The sequence below is a fragment of the Corvus hawaiiensis genome, chromosome 9 (genome assembly GCF_020740725.1).
Source record: "Corvus hawaiiensis isolate bCorHaw1 chromosome 9, bCorHaw1.pri.cur, whole genome shotgun sequence".
Lineage (NCBI taxonomy): Eukaryota > Metazoa > Chordata > Aves > Passeriformes > Corvidae > Corvus > Corvus hawaiiensis.
The window spans coordinates 21,377,097-21,391,366 of record NC_063221.1 but is presented as its reverse complement, the minus strand read 5'-3'; the positions used below and the strand labels follow the sequence as shown (position 1 = coordinate 21,391,366).

At 39.6% G+C, this 14,270-nt stretch overlaps 2 protein-coding genes across 4 annotated transcripts in view; one reads left to right on the top strand and one right to left on the bottom strand.

The window, feature by feature from the left end:
* Positions 1-1,604, bottom strand: part of USP33 (ubiquitin specific peptidase 33) — a 38,444-nt gene extending 36,840 nt beyond the window's left edge. For all 3 annotated transcript variants that reach the window (XM_048313502.1, XM_048313503.1, XM_048313504.1), the window contains exon 1: positions 1,423-1,604. The gene's annotated coding sequence lies outside the window, so the exon portion shown is untranslated. The remainder of the gene's footprint in view (positions 1-1,422) is intronic.
* Positions 1,605-1,832: 228 nt separating this feature from the next.
* The window catches only part of MIGA1 (mitoguardin 1), a 35,855-nt gene continuing 23,417 nt past the window's right edge, over positions 1,833-14,270 (top strand). The window contains exons 1-7 of the mRNA XM_048313520.1: positions 1,833-1,941; positions 2,678-2,847; positions 4,600-4,777; positions 5,778-5,914; positions 6,170-6,296; positions 6,736-6,872; positions 7,619-7,742. Of these exons, the coding sequence (XP_048169477.1) occupies positions 2,725-2,847; positions 4,600-4,777; positions 5,778-5,914; positions 6,170-6,296; positions 6,736-6,872; positions 7,619-7,742 (826 nt within the window). The 5' untranslated portion in view covers positions 1,833-1,941; positions 2,678-2,724. The remainder of the gene's footprint in view (positions 1,942-2,677; positions 2,848-4,599; positions 4,778-5,777; positions 5,915-6,169; positions 6,297-6,735; positions 6,873-7,618; positions 7,743-14,270) is intronic.

Genomic DNA, 14,270 nt, shown 5'->3' with positions numbered 1-14,270 from the left:
TTATTTTACCAGTGATGCATTGGAACAATTTCATTTAACATTTATTTTCGTTCTACAGCAACAAAGCAAGAGTGACACAGGGTGCAACTTTGTACTTGAACACTTAATTGCTTAGAATACTAAGGAGGTCTGGAAGTTCAGTAATTACTTGCCATACTGATATTCTTCACACTTCAGAAAAAACCCACCAGTGTTCGCTCTAAGCCATAAAAGCCCACTGACGCTATAGCCTTAGGCATATTCAGATTTTTAAGACATGTTTTTTATCGCTTTTCTAAAAATGTGTGGATTTTTTATAAACTTTACAGAAATTACTTCAGCACCACTTTGTACATAAAAGATATTTTTACCAAACTTGAAACTAGTCTTCTTAGCGTGTGAAATTAAGGTTCATTTTTCTTATTTCTTGACCTAAGTTCTTTCACATTTTGCCAAGAAATAGGTAGTTTTGAATTTTATCTCCCACCCCTCCATATTTTTATCTTTTTTAAAATCTACTAACAATAAACAAGCACATCCCATTTTCTTGAAAAAAATGACACCAATCCTGGCTCTGGTAGAGAATTTACTTTATCTATTTAGTATAAAACCTGATATTTTCCCACTAAATAACAAAAGTATGCTCAATAACCTGGTCAGAGACACCTGGTCGTTCTCCTCAGGCACCAAGAGCTAACCACTCAAGCAAGACACAAATTGGTAAGTCACTTCCATTACATTTATTTTCTGCCCTTAAGTACTGCTCCCACAGAGAAAGGACATTTTAAAAAATGCTGGCGTTGAAGATATATCCTCTTACAGGGTTAGACAGTTTTCATTTTATATTGGCTTTCAGGGCATACAGGCCACTCTTTCGTTTCTTTCTTCCACCACGCTAAATCCTAACTATGAAACCTATTAGCTGACCTCTATATTTCTAAGAGGATTTTCCTAACTCGGGCTTTGCCTAAGCGCAGGAGAAGCCTACAGTGATTTTCCACTAGGTGATACCCCGGACTTTTCCCCCAGGCTGTTCCACCGCTCATACCCGGTGATCCATGCGCATGGATAACTCGGGCAGCGAACAGGGCCATTTATCGGTAAATTACTGTTTTTAGGGATTGGGCGGTATCCACGGTACCGCTGCCGCACAGCTGCAACTTCAGCAGAGACCTGCGGAGGTCTGTGGCCGCTTCCAGCCGGCGAGAGCGCGGTCCCGCCCCACACGGCCCCGCTGCCCCGGACCGGGCACCGCCGACCTCCGGTCCCCGCCCAGCCCTGCGGGACCGCGGTGCCCTGGCCGCCGGGACGGCTCCCGGGGCGGCCGCCATCGCCGCGCCAACACCCCCTGGGCTGTGAGACCGGCCGGACACACGGCCCGCCGCGCTCCCGCCCTCCGCAACACCGCTCCGCCGCTGCCCAAGCGGGCCGTTCCTCTCTTACCGGAGCAGCCGGGAGGATGCGCCGCGCACGGATCCCGGAGCTCAGCCGGGCCGCGATCAGCTCCGCGTCTCGCCCCGACGGCTCGCCCTTGCCTGCGAGGACAGCGGCGCTGCAGCGGGGCTGCCGTGGCGGAGCTGGGCGCGCCCGGGCCGCAGCTCCGCCGGTGCCGCCCCGCACACGCGCGGACGGGCGGGCGCGGTGCCGCGACGCCGCCGCGGGACGCGCCCCGCACAAAGATGGCGGCGCCGAGCGCCTCAGCCGCTCATATCAGCGCTGCCCCGCACAAAGATGGCGGCGCAGGGGCTCACCCCGCCCCCGCCCGGCCGCCCGCGGCGGGAGCTGCCCGGAGCAAAGATGGCGAGCGCGGCCTCCGGACGCCACGGGTCTCTCTCACGTGGCAGCGGCTCCGCCCGACCGACAGCGGCCGCTTGTCCCTGTGCCGGAAGCGGATCCCGCCGGTCTCCGGGCAGCGCCGGGGCGGGAGCGGAGGGAGCTGCCCGCGGCCCCGGTGCTCGGCAGGTAGCTGAGCGCGGCTGTAGCGACCCGGCCTGGGCAGAGCCGCGCCTTGGCCCGGGAGGCTGCGGGGAGGGGGCTGAGGGGCGCGCGGGGCACCCGGTTCTGTCCGCTGCCCGCCCGCGATGCCGGGGCTGCCCGGGCTGGGGAGGGCTCAGCAGGGCCGGGCGGAGGTGATTTCTGCCCCACGGCCTCCGTCGCCTCCCGCCGTGCCGCGGCTGCGGTGCCGGAGTCGCGGTTCGGAGGCTTCGCCCTGCGTTCAGCATCAGGGAGTGAGAGGGGTGCGCCTGGATCGTGGAGATTACGTCAGGCTATAGCGGTTTTTTCTCACGGTGTGTCTGCAAAATAATCGAAGCGCTGAATGAGATAAACTTTTTCTGGCTGCTGTCAAATATTTTAACTCTTTCAGCTGGCAAAAATGTTCTTCCAACAGTCGTGGTTTCAGAGGCAGTGTTGTTGCTGTGCTTGATTTAGAGAATATAGTAAGTGAACGGCCGGCTAATCAAAGCAGACCGAGCCCTCTCTAGTCCTGGTTGTACATCTGCACGTCTGCACACAGCAGTTGGACAAATGGGGCCTAAGCTGAACCAGCAAATTTGCTGTCTCCACATTACGGCTTGCCTCTACTCCAAAACATCAATCAAACAAGTCATGTACCTGTGATGAAAGAGATTTGAGCTTGTGGAAGAAAATCGTCCTGGGCTTCTGTTGCATAACTTAGTATGTGTCCTTCATTTGACAGAGTATTCTAGAGACCATCTGTGATTGTTTTCAAGATAGTTTCGCTTAATGAGGTATGGGAGAGAAGGAGCCATGTCAGAAGAAGCTGTTGCTGAGACACGACTTTCTCTGAAGACAGTAGCTTTACGGGTGTTTCATCTTCCCCTTTCTTGGTATTATTCTCTTAACCAGGTAATAAATACATTATCTAAATATTGTTACTTTGTTATACATTTAGAAGTTTATTGCAGTGTTGTGCGTGCTCTTGTGATCTTAGTGTGAATTTAATTTGTACAGAATACCTTGGAGTTTAGTTTGTTTGCCACACTGAACTAAAATAAGCATGTCTTTTTGTCTTTTTCTGCTAATAAATGCTTAGTGCATCAGCATACATCTGCTTTACCTGCAGTGTCTATATATCTCCATTTTGTAACAGTGCAATGATTCTCAAAATATCAAAATTCTCAAGTTGCCTTTTTTTTTCTTGTAGAATTTTTTTTAGTATTTAAAAGCTAAGCATAACTGTCATTAAATTTTGAATAATAGTATTGAGTTCTTCTTTTAAAGCCCAGGACTTTAATATGACTGTGTTTTATTTTTATTGAATTGGAAGCTTATCAGCAAAAGCTATGTAAAATTTCACATTTCCCTGTAAATACTTTTCTTTTACTGCATATAAAACCAGGATGAAGTATTCTCAGTCTTAACAGTATATGCTCATTTTCACATTTTTTCTATATTTAAGTACTTTAAACCTCTCAGTGCAAGATCACTGATTTCTTTTTTATGTTGCAGCATATTCGTATCCTTTTTAAATACCATGTGCAACTCCATTATGTGCAACTATTAACTTTCCTCTTTTTAGAGGTTTTCATGTCACTGTTAATCAACTTATGATCATGTTTGTAGGCACATACAAATTAAAAAAAAATCTCTTTGTGGTTCTTTGAAACGTTCATTTTAACATTTAATTTTGTGATCTTAGAAGTCTTAATCTCAGATGTTTGGTTGTTAACTCTTTTCTCTGAAATACAGTAGTCTTGTGTAAGTTTGTGTTGGTGTTTGATGCACTGCCTTTTCCTCACGGAGTCCAGTGGTAGTTGTAGACTTCAGTCAAGGCATGGTACCAGGAAGGGCAGGGTTCTCAAGTCAAAGGTGCTTGACTTGTTGATTGTAAACTCAGTGCAGAGAGAAGCTTTCAATGCTTCTTCAAATTGCACGGTGCTGATAGTATTAAACAACTGCATAGCAATCAGGAGTGCCAGAGTGCAGTGGTGCTCTGTGTGCTCTCTCTGGTATGAGGAATCATATTACAGAAACACCATATGAGGCCTGAGGACTGTGGATCTGGTTTTCTCCCAGCAGTCAGTTCCTCAAGCAGCGTGAGTTTCCAAAGATTTTTGTGAGCTGTGGTTTCCAGTTAAATGGCACTTTCCTTCTTTGTATATCTTGCTACTTTGTATGTTACAAACTTTGTTAAAGGCTTTTGATACAAGTTGCTTGTATATGTGGTTCTTATTTACTAATTGAAACACCTGTGAACCTATGACTTCTCTATATCCAAAATAAAATATAAAAAAATTTTAAACCGTTTATTTAGAGAAATGTACTTAAATACATTCTCAAATTGAGAATACATTCTGCTCAAATTAAAACATCACACGAGTGTTGGCATTAGGATCTTCCCCGTTCTTTCACAGTGCAAGAAATAGTGTTGTTGTGAAAGGTGAGTTCCTTCTCAGTATTTTTTTGCTGTTAGAGATTTAATTGAAGCCCTGCATTGCCCTGGCATTAAGAAGAAATTAAAAAACCCAAATCTTTGTTTGAAAGTCATTTGCTTAGATCCCCATAGTCTGTGGATTTGCAGTATACTTTATAGTTCTTGGTGCTGCAGTCTGTCTCTCAGTATATATATTTGCAATTAAGTCACACTTTTATTTCCAGATAAAGCTTTCCCCAGGGTTAAAGAAGCTTTTCACAGTAACAGCAGTGAGTGCAATATCTGTGATTTTTCTGGCCCATCACTTTAAAAGAAGACGTGGAAAGAAAAACAAGAAAGTGCCACCATGGGAACCAACTCATCTTGTATTAGAGTGTACTAAAGCAGCTGCTTCAGAAAAAGGTATGTCATGGAACCCCCAAGTTAGGGGTTTCTTTGTTGTTTTCTTAGAAAGGAAAAAAAAGGGGTATGAGGGGATGGGTGTGCATAACTGTAGTAGTAAAAAAAACTATTTTCCTTTGATCATGGAACATTTTGGGTTGAAAGAGACCTTTAAAATTCGTCCAGTCCAACCCCTGCATTAAGCAGGGATATCTTCAGCTAGACCAAGTTGATCATAGACCCATCCAACCTGGCCTTGAATGTTTCCAGGGATGGGGCATCCATGACCTCTCTGGGGAATCCATCCCAGTGTTTTGCACCCTCATTGTAAAAACCTTCTTCCTTGTTATCCTTATTCAATATCCTTATTGAATGTAAATCGACCCTCTTTTAGTTTTAATGCCATTATCCCTTGTCCTATTGCAGCAGGCCCTGCTGAAAAGTCTGTTGCCATCTTTCTCACAGGCCCCCTTCAAGTACTGAAAGGCTGCAGTAAGGTCTCCCTGGAGCCTTCTCCAGGCTGAACAACCCCAACTCTCAGCCTGTCCTCATAGGAGAGGTGCTCCATCCCTCTAATCATCTCCATAGGATGGAACACCTGAGTGGGTTTGAATTGTTAGACTTTAAATTTTGAATTTGTCAAATGAGAAACAAAATTACAGTATCTTATAAAGAAGCTGGGCTTCTTCTCAAAGGTGAAGTTTTAATCACAAACCAGGATTAAACCCCTTTTTATCAATAGTGTTTTAGCAATGGGTTTTGCCGTTCTTGTATGTGTATCTCAATACTGAGAAATTCAGATCTGATTTTTTGTAGAATAGGAGAATAATTAAGCTAAAACGCATAGTTATTGTTATAGATAGTGAATTCAAATGTGTCATTTCTGAAGTAAATAAAAGAATAATTGTGGTTTGCTTCTAAACTGGATTTTATTGAAAAGAGTAAATGCAATTCTTGATAGAATTGCAAAAGAAGCAATATTTTGAGTTTGCAAGAGCTTTAAAATAAGTGTATCTCTTAGGTTCTAGTTGTTCCAGTAGTCGACAAAACTTGACTCTTTCTCTGAGCTCTGCCAAGGAAAAAGGATCTCAGTCCTGTATCTATGCAAATGGAGGACTTTTCAGTAAATACTCTGGTTCAGTTCAAAGCCTGACTTCGGTAAGTAAAAATGTTTTAAGGCTCTTGAATATCTATTAACTTGCATTGAATATGCATCTAAAGGCTTCACTGAGCTGAATGAACTTAGCTGAACAGACTGCACAGGCAGCTAGAGATGCTGAGAAGCCACTGTCCTTACCACAGAGTAAAAACAGTTTCTAGGCAGATGGCTTGGATGTAATGTACTCTGGCAGGAATGTGGTTTTAAGGATACTCACTATAGCAACACTTCAAAATCTGTTTATGTTTTTTAAGGTTCAGAGTGCCACCTCTTGTCACAGTTGTGCTTGTGCCAATTCTAATTCCTGGGATAAAGCAGATGAAGATGACATTAAGCTTGTCAATATTCCTGTCACTACACCTGAAAATTTATATTTGATGGGTAAGTCATAATAAGAATATTCAGCATTTACCTACAATGAATGTAAATAATTTCTTGGATTGATGGTAAAGTGACACACAATATTGTTGTGTTCTTTCTCAGTGTCCTGTTGGAAAGAGTCTGAGAACATTTCCATAAAATAATGAAATCATACTTGATCTAAAGTTAGTTTTTCAGAATACTCTTTATTCCATTATTGGTAGTAGTAATCCTTAAAATCAGGCCCCGACACATGGAGAAAATGATCACTTTTCTTTACACAAAAAGAAAGTAAATATGTACTTGGAATATAGTGGTATAAGCTGGAAATTGATGTTGTTTCAACTTACATCTCTGTGATAGTTATGCTTGTTTTAGCTACATATTTTCCCGTGTCTCTAAAATGTGAAGGCAGCTGAAGCTGTGTCATGGAAGTGGAGGTGTTCCTGCTCTCCCCTAGGTATGGAGCTGTTTGAAGAAGCACTGAGGCGCTGGGAACAGGCACTAACTTTTCGTAACAGACAAGTTGAAGATGAAGCCATCTGCGGTTCCATTAAGCTGGGAGCAGGAGATGCAATTGCAGAAGAAAGTGTAGAAGTGAGTATATTGAGTCTGTAATCTGATGCTGCCCTGACAATTTGTTCTGTTATTACCTGAATCTTTCCAAATTCAAATTCAGTTACCAAACTTGACAATTGATTCCATTTCCAATTTAGTGGTACTGCATTTAAAGGAGATCTGAATTCATTCCTTCTGAGTTTTTTTTGGTTGGAGCAGGGCATGGGGAGGGAATTAGCATTATTTATCTTTTGGCAATTGCTGATACATCAGTGTTTGCTTCTGGACAGTATTATCGAGCTATCAAGCAGACAACTTCCCTGCACATAATGCCCTGGATCCTCTTTTTCTTTTATGATTATGTGAGAGGGTATCTGCTTGGCAAAGATAAATGTATTGGGGAAGAACAATCAATTTGTGCATATGCACAAACAATGTGCTTGAACTTTGTTTTCCTCCTTTCTTATGAACAAAATGCTAAAAATATTTTGAAATAAACAGGTATGTGTGACTTTCATTATTTCTAGTGCAGCAAACATCACAGATAATTCTAAAGTACTTTAAAATTTAGATTTTATTTTTATTACACTAAAATTATGTGTGTGTTCAGAAAAGTGTATATATTTTGGATGTTGAAGTTTTCATCTGACAGTGTTCCTGTGTGGTTTGTAGGAAACTCATGTGGCATGGTTTGCTCTGTGAAGGCTGAATATCTTTGGATTTTACAAAGGAATCTTACAGGCTGTAACCAAATAGAAAATCTTGTAATGTCTGTCTTCTTGCAGGATATCATTAGTGCTGAATTCATTCATAAGCTTGAATCTCTTCTTCAAAGAGCTTATCGTCTTCAGGAAGAGTTTGAAGCTACCCTTGGGGTCTCTGATCCTGCTGCCCTAGCTAATGATATTGGTGAGTACTGCTATTTTACATCTTTTTTGCTTGTAATGATGGCTCTTGGGAGAGGACTGAAATATCCAGTGAGCAGAATTATATTTATCAGTACATCAACAACAACAAAAAATCACATTCTTTACATTATTATGTTGTTTGATGAAGTGCTTGTATTTTAGATAACACTGGATTGAAAGGAAATGTTTTTCTTTGTAGCTTGTCAGTATTTAAACATTTATACAGCAAGACTATATGACCCTTTTTATAGCAAAGGTGTTTCAGAAATTTTACGCATCTTTTACGTAACCGTGAAACTGTGTATGGTTTGTCATAATTTCTTACTAAAAAGGAAAATGAAACTAGAAAGACATAATCTCAAGCAGATAGCCATTAGCAAAGGTCTTATCTCTAGTGAGTGAAATTTCTCACAGTTATGAGTGACTAAGCTGTTATAATGGCAAATATAATGAGTAGTTGCTGCCTGACATGCTGATTAAGTTCAGATTGATTATTTTTATTTAAAGAATTAGTTTTGGATGTTCTTAGAGACGGATGCAGTTGCAGCCTTTCATAATTCAAGATGAAGCATCTGGTCTCAAATACCTGTCAGAGTTTAAAGGCAGAGCACGTTCTGGGATTAGCCCGTCAGGAGCCGTGTGCCGGGCTCCGGCTTGCCTGGCACGAGGTGGCAGTGCTGTGCTGTCCTCTCTTGGCCCTCCTTACCCTGCATCGACTGAACACAGCCCTGACTAAGGGGGGAGTTAGATTTAGGTCAGAGCTGGCTTTCTGACACATCTGCATATGTAATCCTTAAAGCAAAAAAGCATTTGAATGTTTCATTTTGGTATCTGAAAGCATCAGTCAAGTTGCACTGTATATCCGTTATAATTAGAAGTTTGTGATTTCTGTCTTCAGGCCAAATTAATAAAATGGTACTCAAAGGACTTCATGTGAATGCTCAATGTGTTTAGTTATTGTTTTGCTTAGTTATCCTGGGATTATTTATGTTTAATATTTCATTTTTTAGATGTGATAACTAAATTCTTGTTTACCAAGAATGTTCTGAGAATTTCATTCCTTTCAAATGTTCTTTATAGAAATAATTTGTGATCTCTTGAGTAGATGTCTGTTACTTTATTATTTAAATTTTATTTGTGCTGGCCCAGATGAGTGAGGGAAAAAGTGATGAACTTGTTTAGTGAATACTGTTTTCTATGTTCAGGATTTGGGGCTTTTCATCATTATCTTCCTTGAATTTTTGACTTGAACAGCAAGTGTGTTAAAGGATGCTTCACTTTTTCAGAATGTTTTAATAAAAAATCAGAAGGAAATAATTTCCTTTTAAGTGCTTGTGATGCATGGAAGATTTTTGTTCAATATTTGATATATTAACGACAGGAATGGAAGGCTTCAAGAGTCACAAGAATAAGCAGGTCCAAGAAAATCATGAAATCCCAGTGGTCAAAAGAAATAAAGAGACTACAGACTTCTTTGCACTACTAAGAATAAGAATAATACCCTACTGCAAAATACAAACTACAGTTCTGAACAGAAACAGAGATGAAGGGTCCTATGCTGTGTAGGAATGAATATAATTTGTGGCAAAAGAGGCAGCTCAGATGTTTTTCTGGATGCCTTATACCTAAAACTTCTTAAAGAAATTAGATAAAGAAAGATCCTAATCTATCATTTACTATTCAGTAATCTTGGAAAATGAGAATGGGTGTTGTTTGTTTTTTAAGATTTTGAGGTAAATTGGTAACTTCCTAATCATTTGGAACAATCTCCAGTGTGTCATGCCTGTGAAACAGAGTTGCAGAGTTTGCAGTTCTGTTACTACAGACAAAATAATAAAATTTAACTTGTGCCAGTTGATACAGTTTCATAGTAGGTAGGTTTTCTTGAGCTGTAGTTTTTTGAGAGATCTGCAGTTTGGTGAATTAGTCTAGCATAAATTAGATTATAATATTTAGCTCACTGATGTGAACATTTATTTATATTTTTGCCTGCTGTTAAGGGAAAGATTTACCTTTTAGGGAAGTTATTTGGTCAAATGCTGTAATTTTATTAGCTATAGAGTTGATTATAAAATCATTTGTAGAGCTGGAAATTGATAAAAATTTATAATTTAGGGCATTTAAAGCATTGAATTAATAAAAAGCAAGGATTAGTAATAAAGATCTGAGTTATCTCTCTAAATAGTTTTAATGTAACAAACTCCATTTAATCCAGGTAGGTATGAATTATATATATAAGTGAGAGATTTTAAAAGAAAAATCATGAAGAAACACTCTAGGAAAGTTACACATCATAATCAGTGTAAGTTCGTGGCATGCTGCTGTAGAAAAAGCCCATTTGTAACCTTTTGCTATGTGCAAAGGGCAGTACCAGCACAGAGGCAGACATGCAGTCTTGGGTTTGTGTGGTTTTAGAATACTGTGTCCAGTTCTGTTGTTCATATTTCAGAAGATTGGAGATTCTAGACAGCTCAAAACAAACCATAAAAATTTTCCATGTTTTGGAAAAACAAGCTAATCTGTGGTTCAAGTTGGGCATGTCAGCTTCTTATTGAAGAAAATACTGAGAGGTGACTGACTTGTTCTGAATAGCTGCTTACACATGGAAAAGGCATGTGGTGCTGGGGGATTAGTAGACCTTGTTGTCAGAGTCATAACTAGATCGAATTTCTAGTTGTTCAAGTGAAACAACTTAAGTTCTGAAGTAAGCTACCCTCAACACACTTCAGAGGCAAGATTATTTTTTTCTAGTGCTGTTTTGAGGGACATTTTCATTCTTTGAGAGGAAGATACAAACCTGGGGTTAAATGGTCAGTGTAGTCTTTCTGGCATTTCCCCTCACTACTGTTTTTCTTCTTCTATGGGCCTTGGAATGAACAAGAACAAGCCTTTGTCCTGAATAAATTTGTATTGCCCCATCCATGGAAGTGCTCAAGACTAGGCTGGACAGGGCTGTGAGCTACTTGATCTAGTGGTGGCCGGGGGTTGGAAGTTGATGATCTTTAAGGTCCCTTCCAACCCAAACCATTCTGTGGTGACACTTGCAGCTGGTTGTTAAAATGCTTATAACCAGCTCTTGTGCTTCAGGGTTTCAACTGTTGACCCACAGCAGTAATCAGAAAATGTTTAGCTTTGTTTTTTTTTTCTCTGATACATGGGAAGGGTAGATATGGTTTGTGGATTTTTCTTCCGTTTTCTCTACCTGAAGTTCTTGTGATCAGCCACAGCTGAAGTTGAGGCTCTGACAGTTGGGCAGATGCTATCAAGTGCTACATAAATGCCTGACAGGCACTTCTTATTCTTATTTATAAGTTGTTTCTATATGGTTTATAAAGAAGTCCCAATTTGTTCAGAAGGAAAATTACAAAGGTAAAAAATTCTATCAATTTCTCAATTTCAGTAAATTCGTCTATCAAACTTCTGGAGCTCCTGAAACCTCTCTCTCCCCTACTTACCTTCTGTTCACAGATGTTGCTCCTTACCAAAACCTTTAAATGTTATTTTTCCCTGATCAGCATTTCCCTCTACCTAATCAAATTAAGATCTTAGTGCTGCCATTGGTGAATCATACCACAGATTTGCTTTTCACTTCGTGATCCCACTTACTATTTAAAGTTGTTTGTGCATGATAAACAATTTGCCAAGCAGCAGCCCTGTGGAGGAGACTGTGGTAATGTGTCACATGGGAGAGTCAGGAATGAGTTACCTGGGGGCCTGTTGGAATACAAGAGCTTATCACTGCAACCACTGTCTTCCCTCATGTGCTGTGTCTGAAGTGCTTCTGTTCTGCCTGCTAGGACAGCTACTTCCAATATTTCTAAATATTCAACTTTCAGCAGTGCAGAAGATAGAGGTATAAATAAATATATTTTCTCCCTGTGGGTAAAATACTATTAAGAGTAATAATAAAAATAATTGCAAATAATAATTGTCAACCTGTAAGCTGTTGTTGAGTTATAAATTATTAATACAACCCTGGAAAAGACTTGCATTTTAAATAGATGAAATAATGGAATGCCATTATGTTCACTGTTGTTGCATTCTCCACTGGACTTTCAGAATTATCATATAAATCAGTAAGCTATAATAGGATTTCTGTAGAAAAAGTACTTCTGGATGAAATTAAAAGAAACATGTAGGGCTAAACTGTGATTGTTTGTATGCTGTGCCTCTCAGTACTGTGAACCAGCATGGGAAGCCTACAAACAGGCATAAGGCTGCACTCCATCAGAAAGGAGGCAATTGGCAGAAAACTATGAAACAAAATATTCATCTTGTTATTTCTGAGTGATGAATGTAAAGGCGTGTAGACCGTTAAAAGCTTCCAGTACTTTCTGTAGTCTGCCCTTGAAGAAAGTTCTTTTTTTTTTCCTGTTTAGATCTTTTTCTAGCAGACTGAAATGTTAGTCGAGTTAACTTGGGAGGAATGCAAAGAGTTGGGAGAGAAACAATAGCTTTACTTACAAGCAGAGTTGCAGGTCAGAGGGGAAAATTCTCAAATTGTAGGGTTCCTTGTCAGTACTAAATTCCTAATACTTCATATTATTATTTTGATTACTGCTGTTAAAAGGAATGCTGGCATTCAAACTGATGGTGACTTGTGTACATTGGTCGTTAAACTTTTGACAGTATTAAAATGCTTTAATGTTAATATGTTTTAATTTTTAAAATATTTCCTTTTAATTGTGTCTCAGTTATACAGTTTAAAACAAATGAAGTGTTTGAGCTACTGCAGTAAGATCTCTCACAAAGGTCTGTGTTGTTGGATGATTTTGTTGAAAGGTTTGTCTGTTTCTTTTTTTAATTTTCTTCTCACACTCAAAGATATGTCTGGCATTTTGGAGAGAATAAGCACAGCCTTTAACCTAGTGGCAAAACTGTTTGGAGAACTGATTTACATATTAGAAACCTTTTCTTCAGCTGATCTTAAAACAAACAAAATCTTTGCATAATCAGTGAAGCGTTGAAACCTCATTTTTATGTAATTTATTAACACAGACTTCTATAATGTCTTCCTGTCTGTGGATTAATATTTACAGCCTGTATTTATCCTTCCTGCCTCTGATGTGTTATTGGAAAAATTTTAGTTTGAGTGTATTATGTATTATTTGACTATGTACAACAAATGTTTCTAGATATAATTCCTAGTCTCCAATGAGGAGCAGTTTGTAAAACTTCACTTAGGTGAGCTTTAGTAATACATACTATGACATAATTTAAAAGCATATAACTTTTTATGTTAGCTTGAAAACTTTTGCTTACTTTGTTCCTTCAAGATAAATTTACATTAAATAATTTCCTAATTTCTTAGAGGAGGCCTAAACATTTTTCTAGTGGCTCAAACAGGATTGAAATCGAAACAAAAGAAAACAGCAGCTTTTTCTCTAAGTGTGGAAATGTATTCATCCCAGCAAATGGAGGGAAAAGGAAAGAAAAAAATATTTCTAAGTCTGAGGAAAAGCCCAGAGAAGTTATCCAATCCTATTTAAAAAAAATAATAATACATATTTTGTACATAATTTTTAGCTATTGCGGTTTGTTGAAGTTCAGTAACTGCTAAAAGCATGAGGTCTCTCATATTGCAACTTCCTGCTGCAACTCCTTATTTCTGACTCCCAGCAGATACTCAAAGTGCAGATGTTTGAATTGGATAGTATGTCTTCCCTAATCAGTAATATTTAAATCTGTCCTTTAAAGGCATGTTGTCCAATATTAATAACACTTCCTTTCTAAATTGCTGTCCATAAAATTCCTTATCAGAAACCACCTATGTACAATGCTTGATAGTAGAGTAAGATTGGTAGTTAGAAGTTCAACTTAGCGTAAGCAAAAATATTTCTTCAAAAATCTTGTCTATGAAAAGATTATAATGCTTGGCTTTCTCAGTGATACTTTTAGTTTTGGCAATACTCTACTAAAAATGCAAAGCAGCTTTGCATAGACATGCAGTGAAGTTACTGGTGCTGAAAAATATTGCTATTCACAATCTGTATTGTTTTGTTGCTATTTGCTAACATGGAGTGTATCTGTTATCTTATTTGTATCACTGTTTATCTTAAAAGCTGAAATCTTTTCAACAGTGGCTCAAGAATATCTATTTTACTGGTCAATGACCCAGCACTGGAGAAGTCAAGGTCACTTACTATGGTCGCTTAGCTTGGAGGTTTTTCCAAAAACACTTCCAGTAAGATCAGAAAGAGTCTGTTTCTGGTTTTTGAGGACTTTTGTTACTGTTTGCCCAACAGCTTTGCCATTAGATCCAACTGTGTGGGCTATTTATAACCTCATTGCTTTCCCTTAAATGGCATCCCTGAGCCCTGTCTTCTTTCTGTCCACACCAAAACTCCTGTCTAAACCCTTGTCTCTCTCACTTCTTGACTCCTAACATGTTTTGTCTTGCCTTGTCCATTTAAAACTTGCTTGTCTGACATGGACTTAACTGTTGTTTATAAAAATCACCTTTGCTCATTTTTCTGACCAGATTATTCCTCTCTCTTAAGAAGTCTCTGTCCCTTGGGAGCTTCTCTTC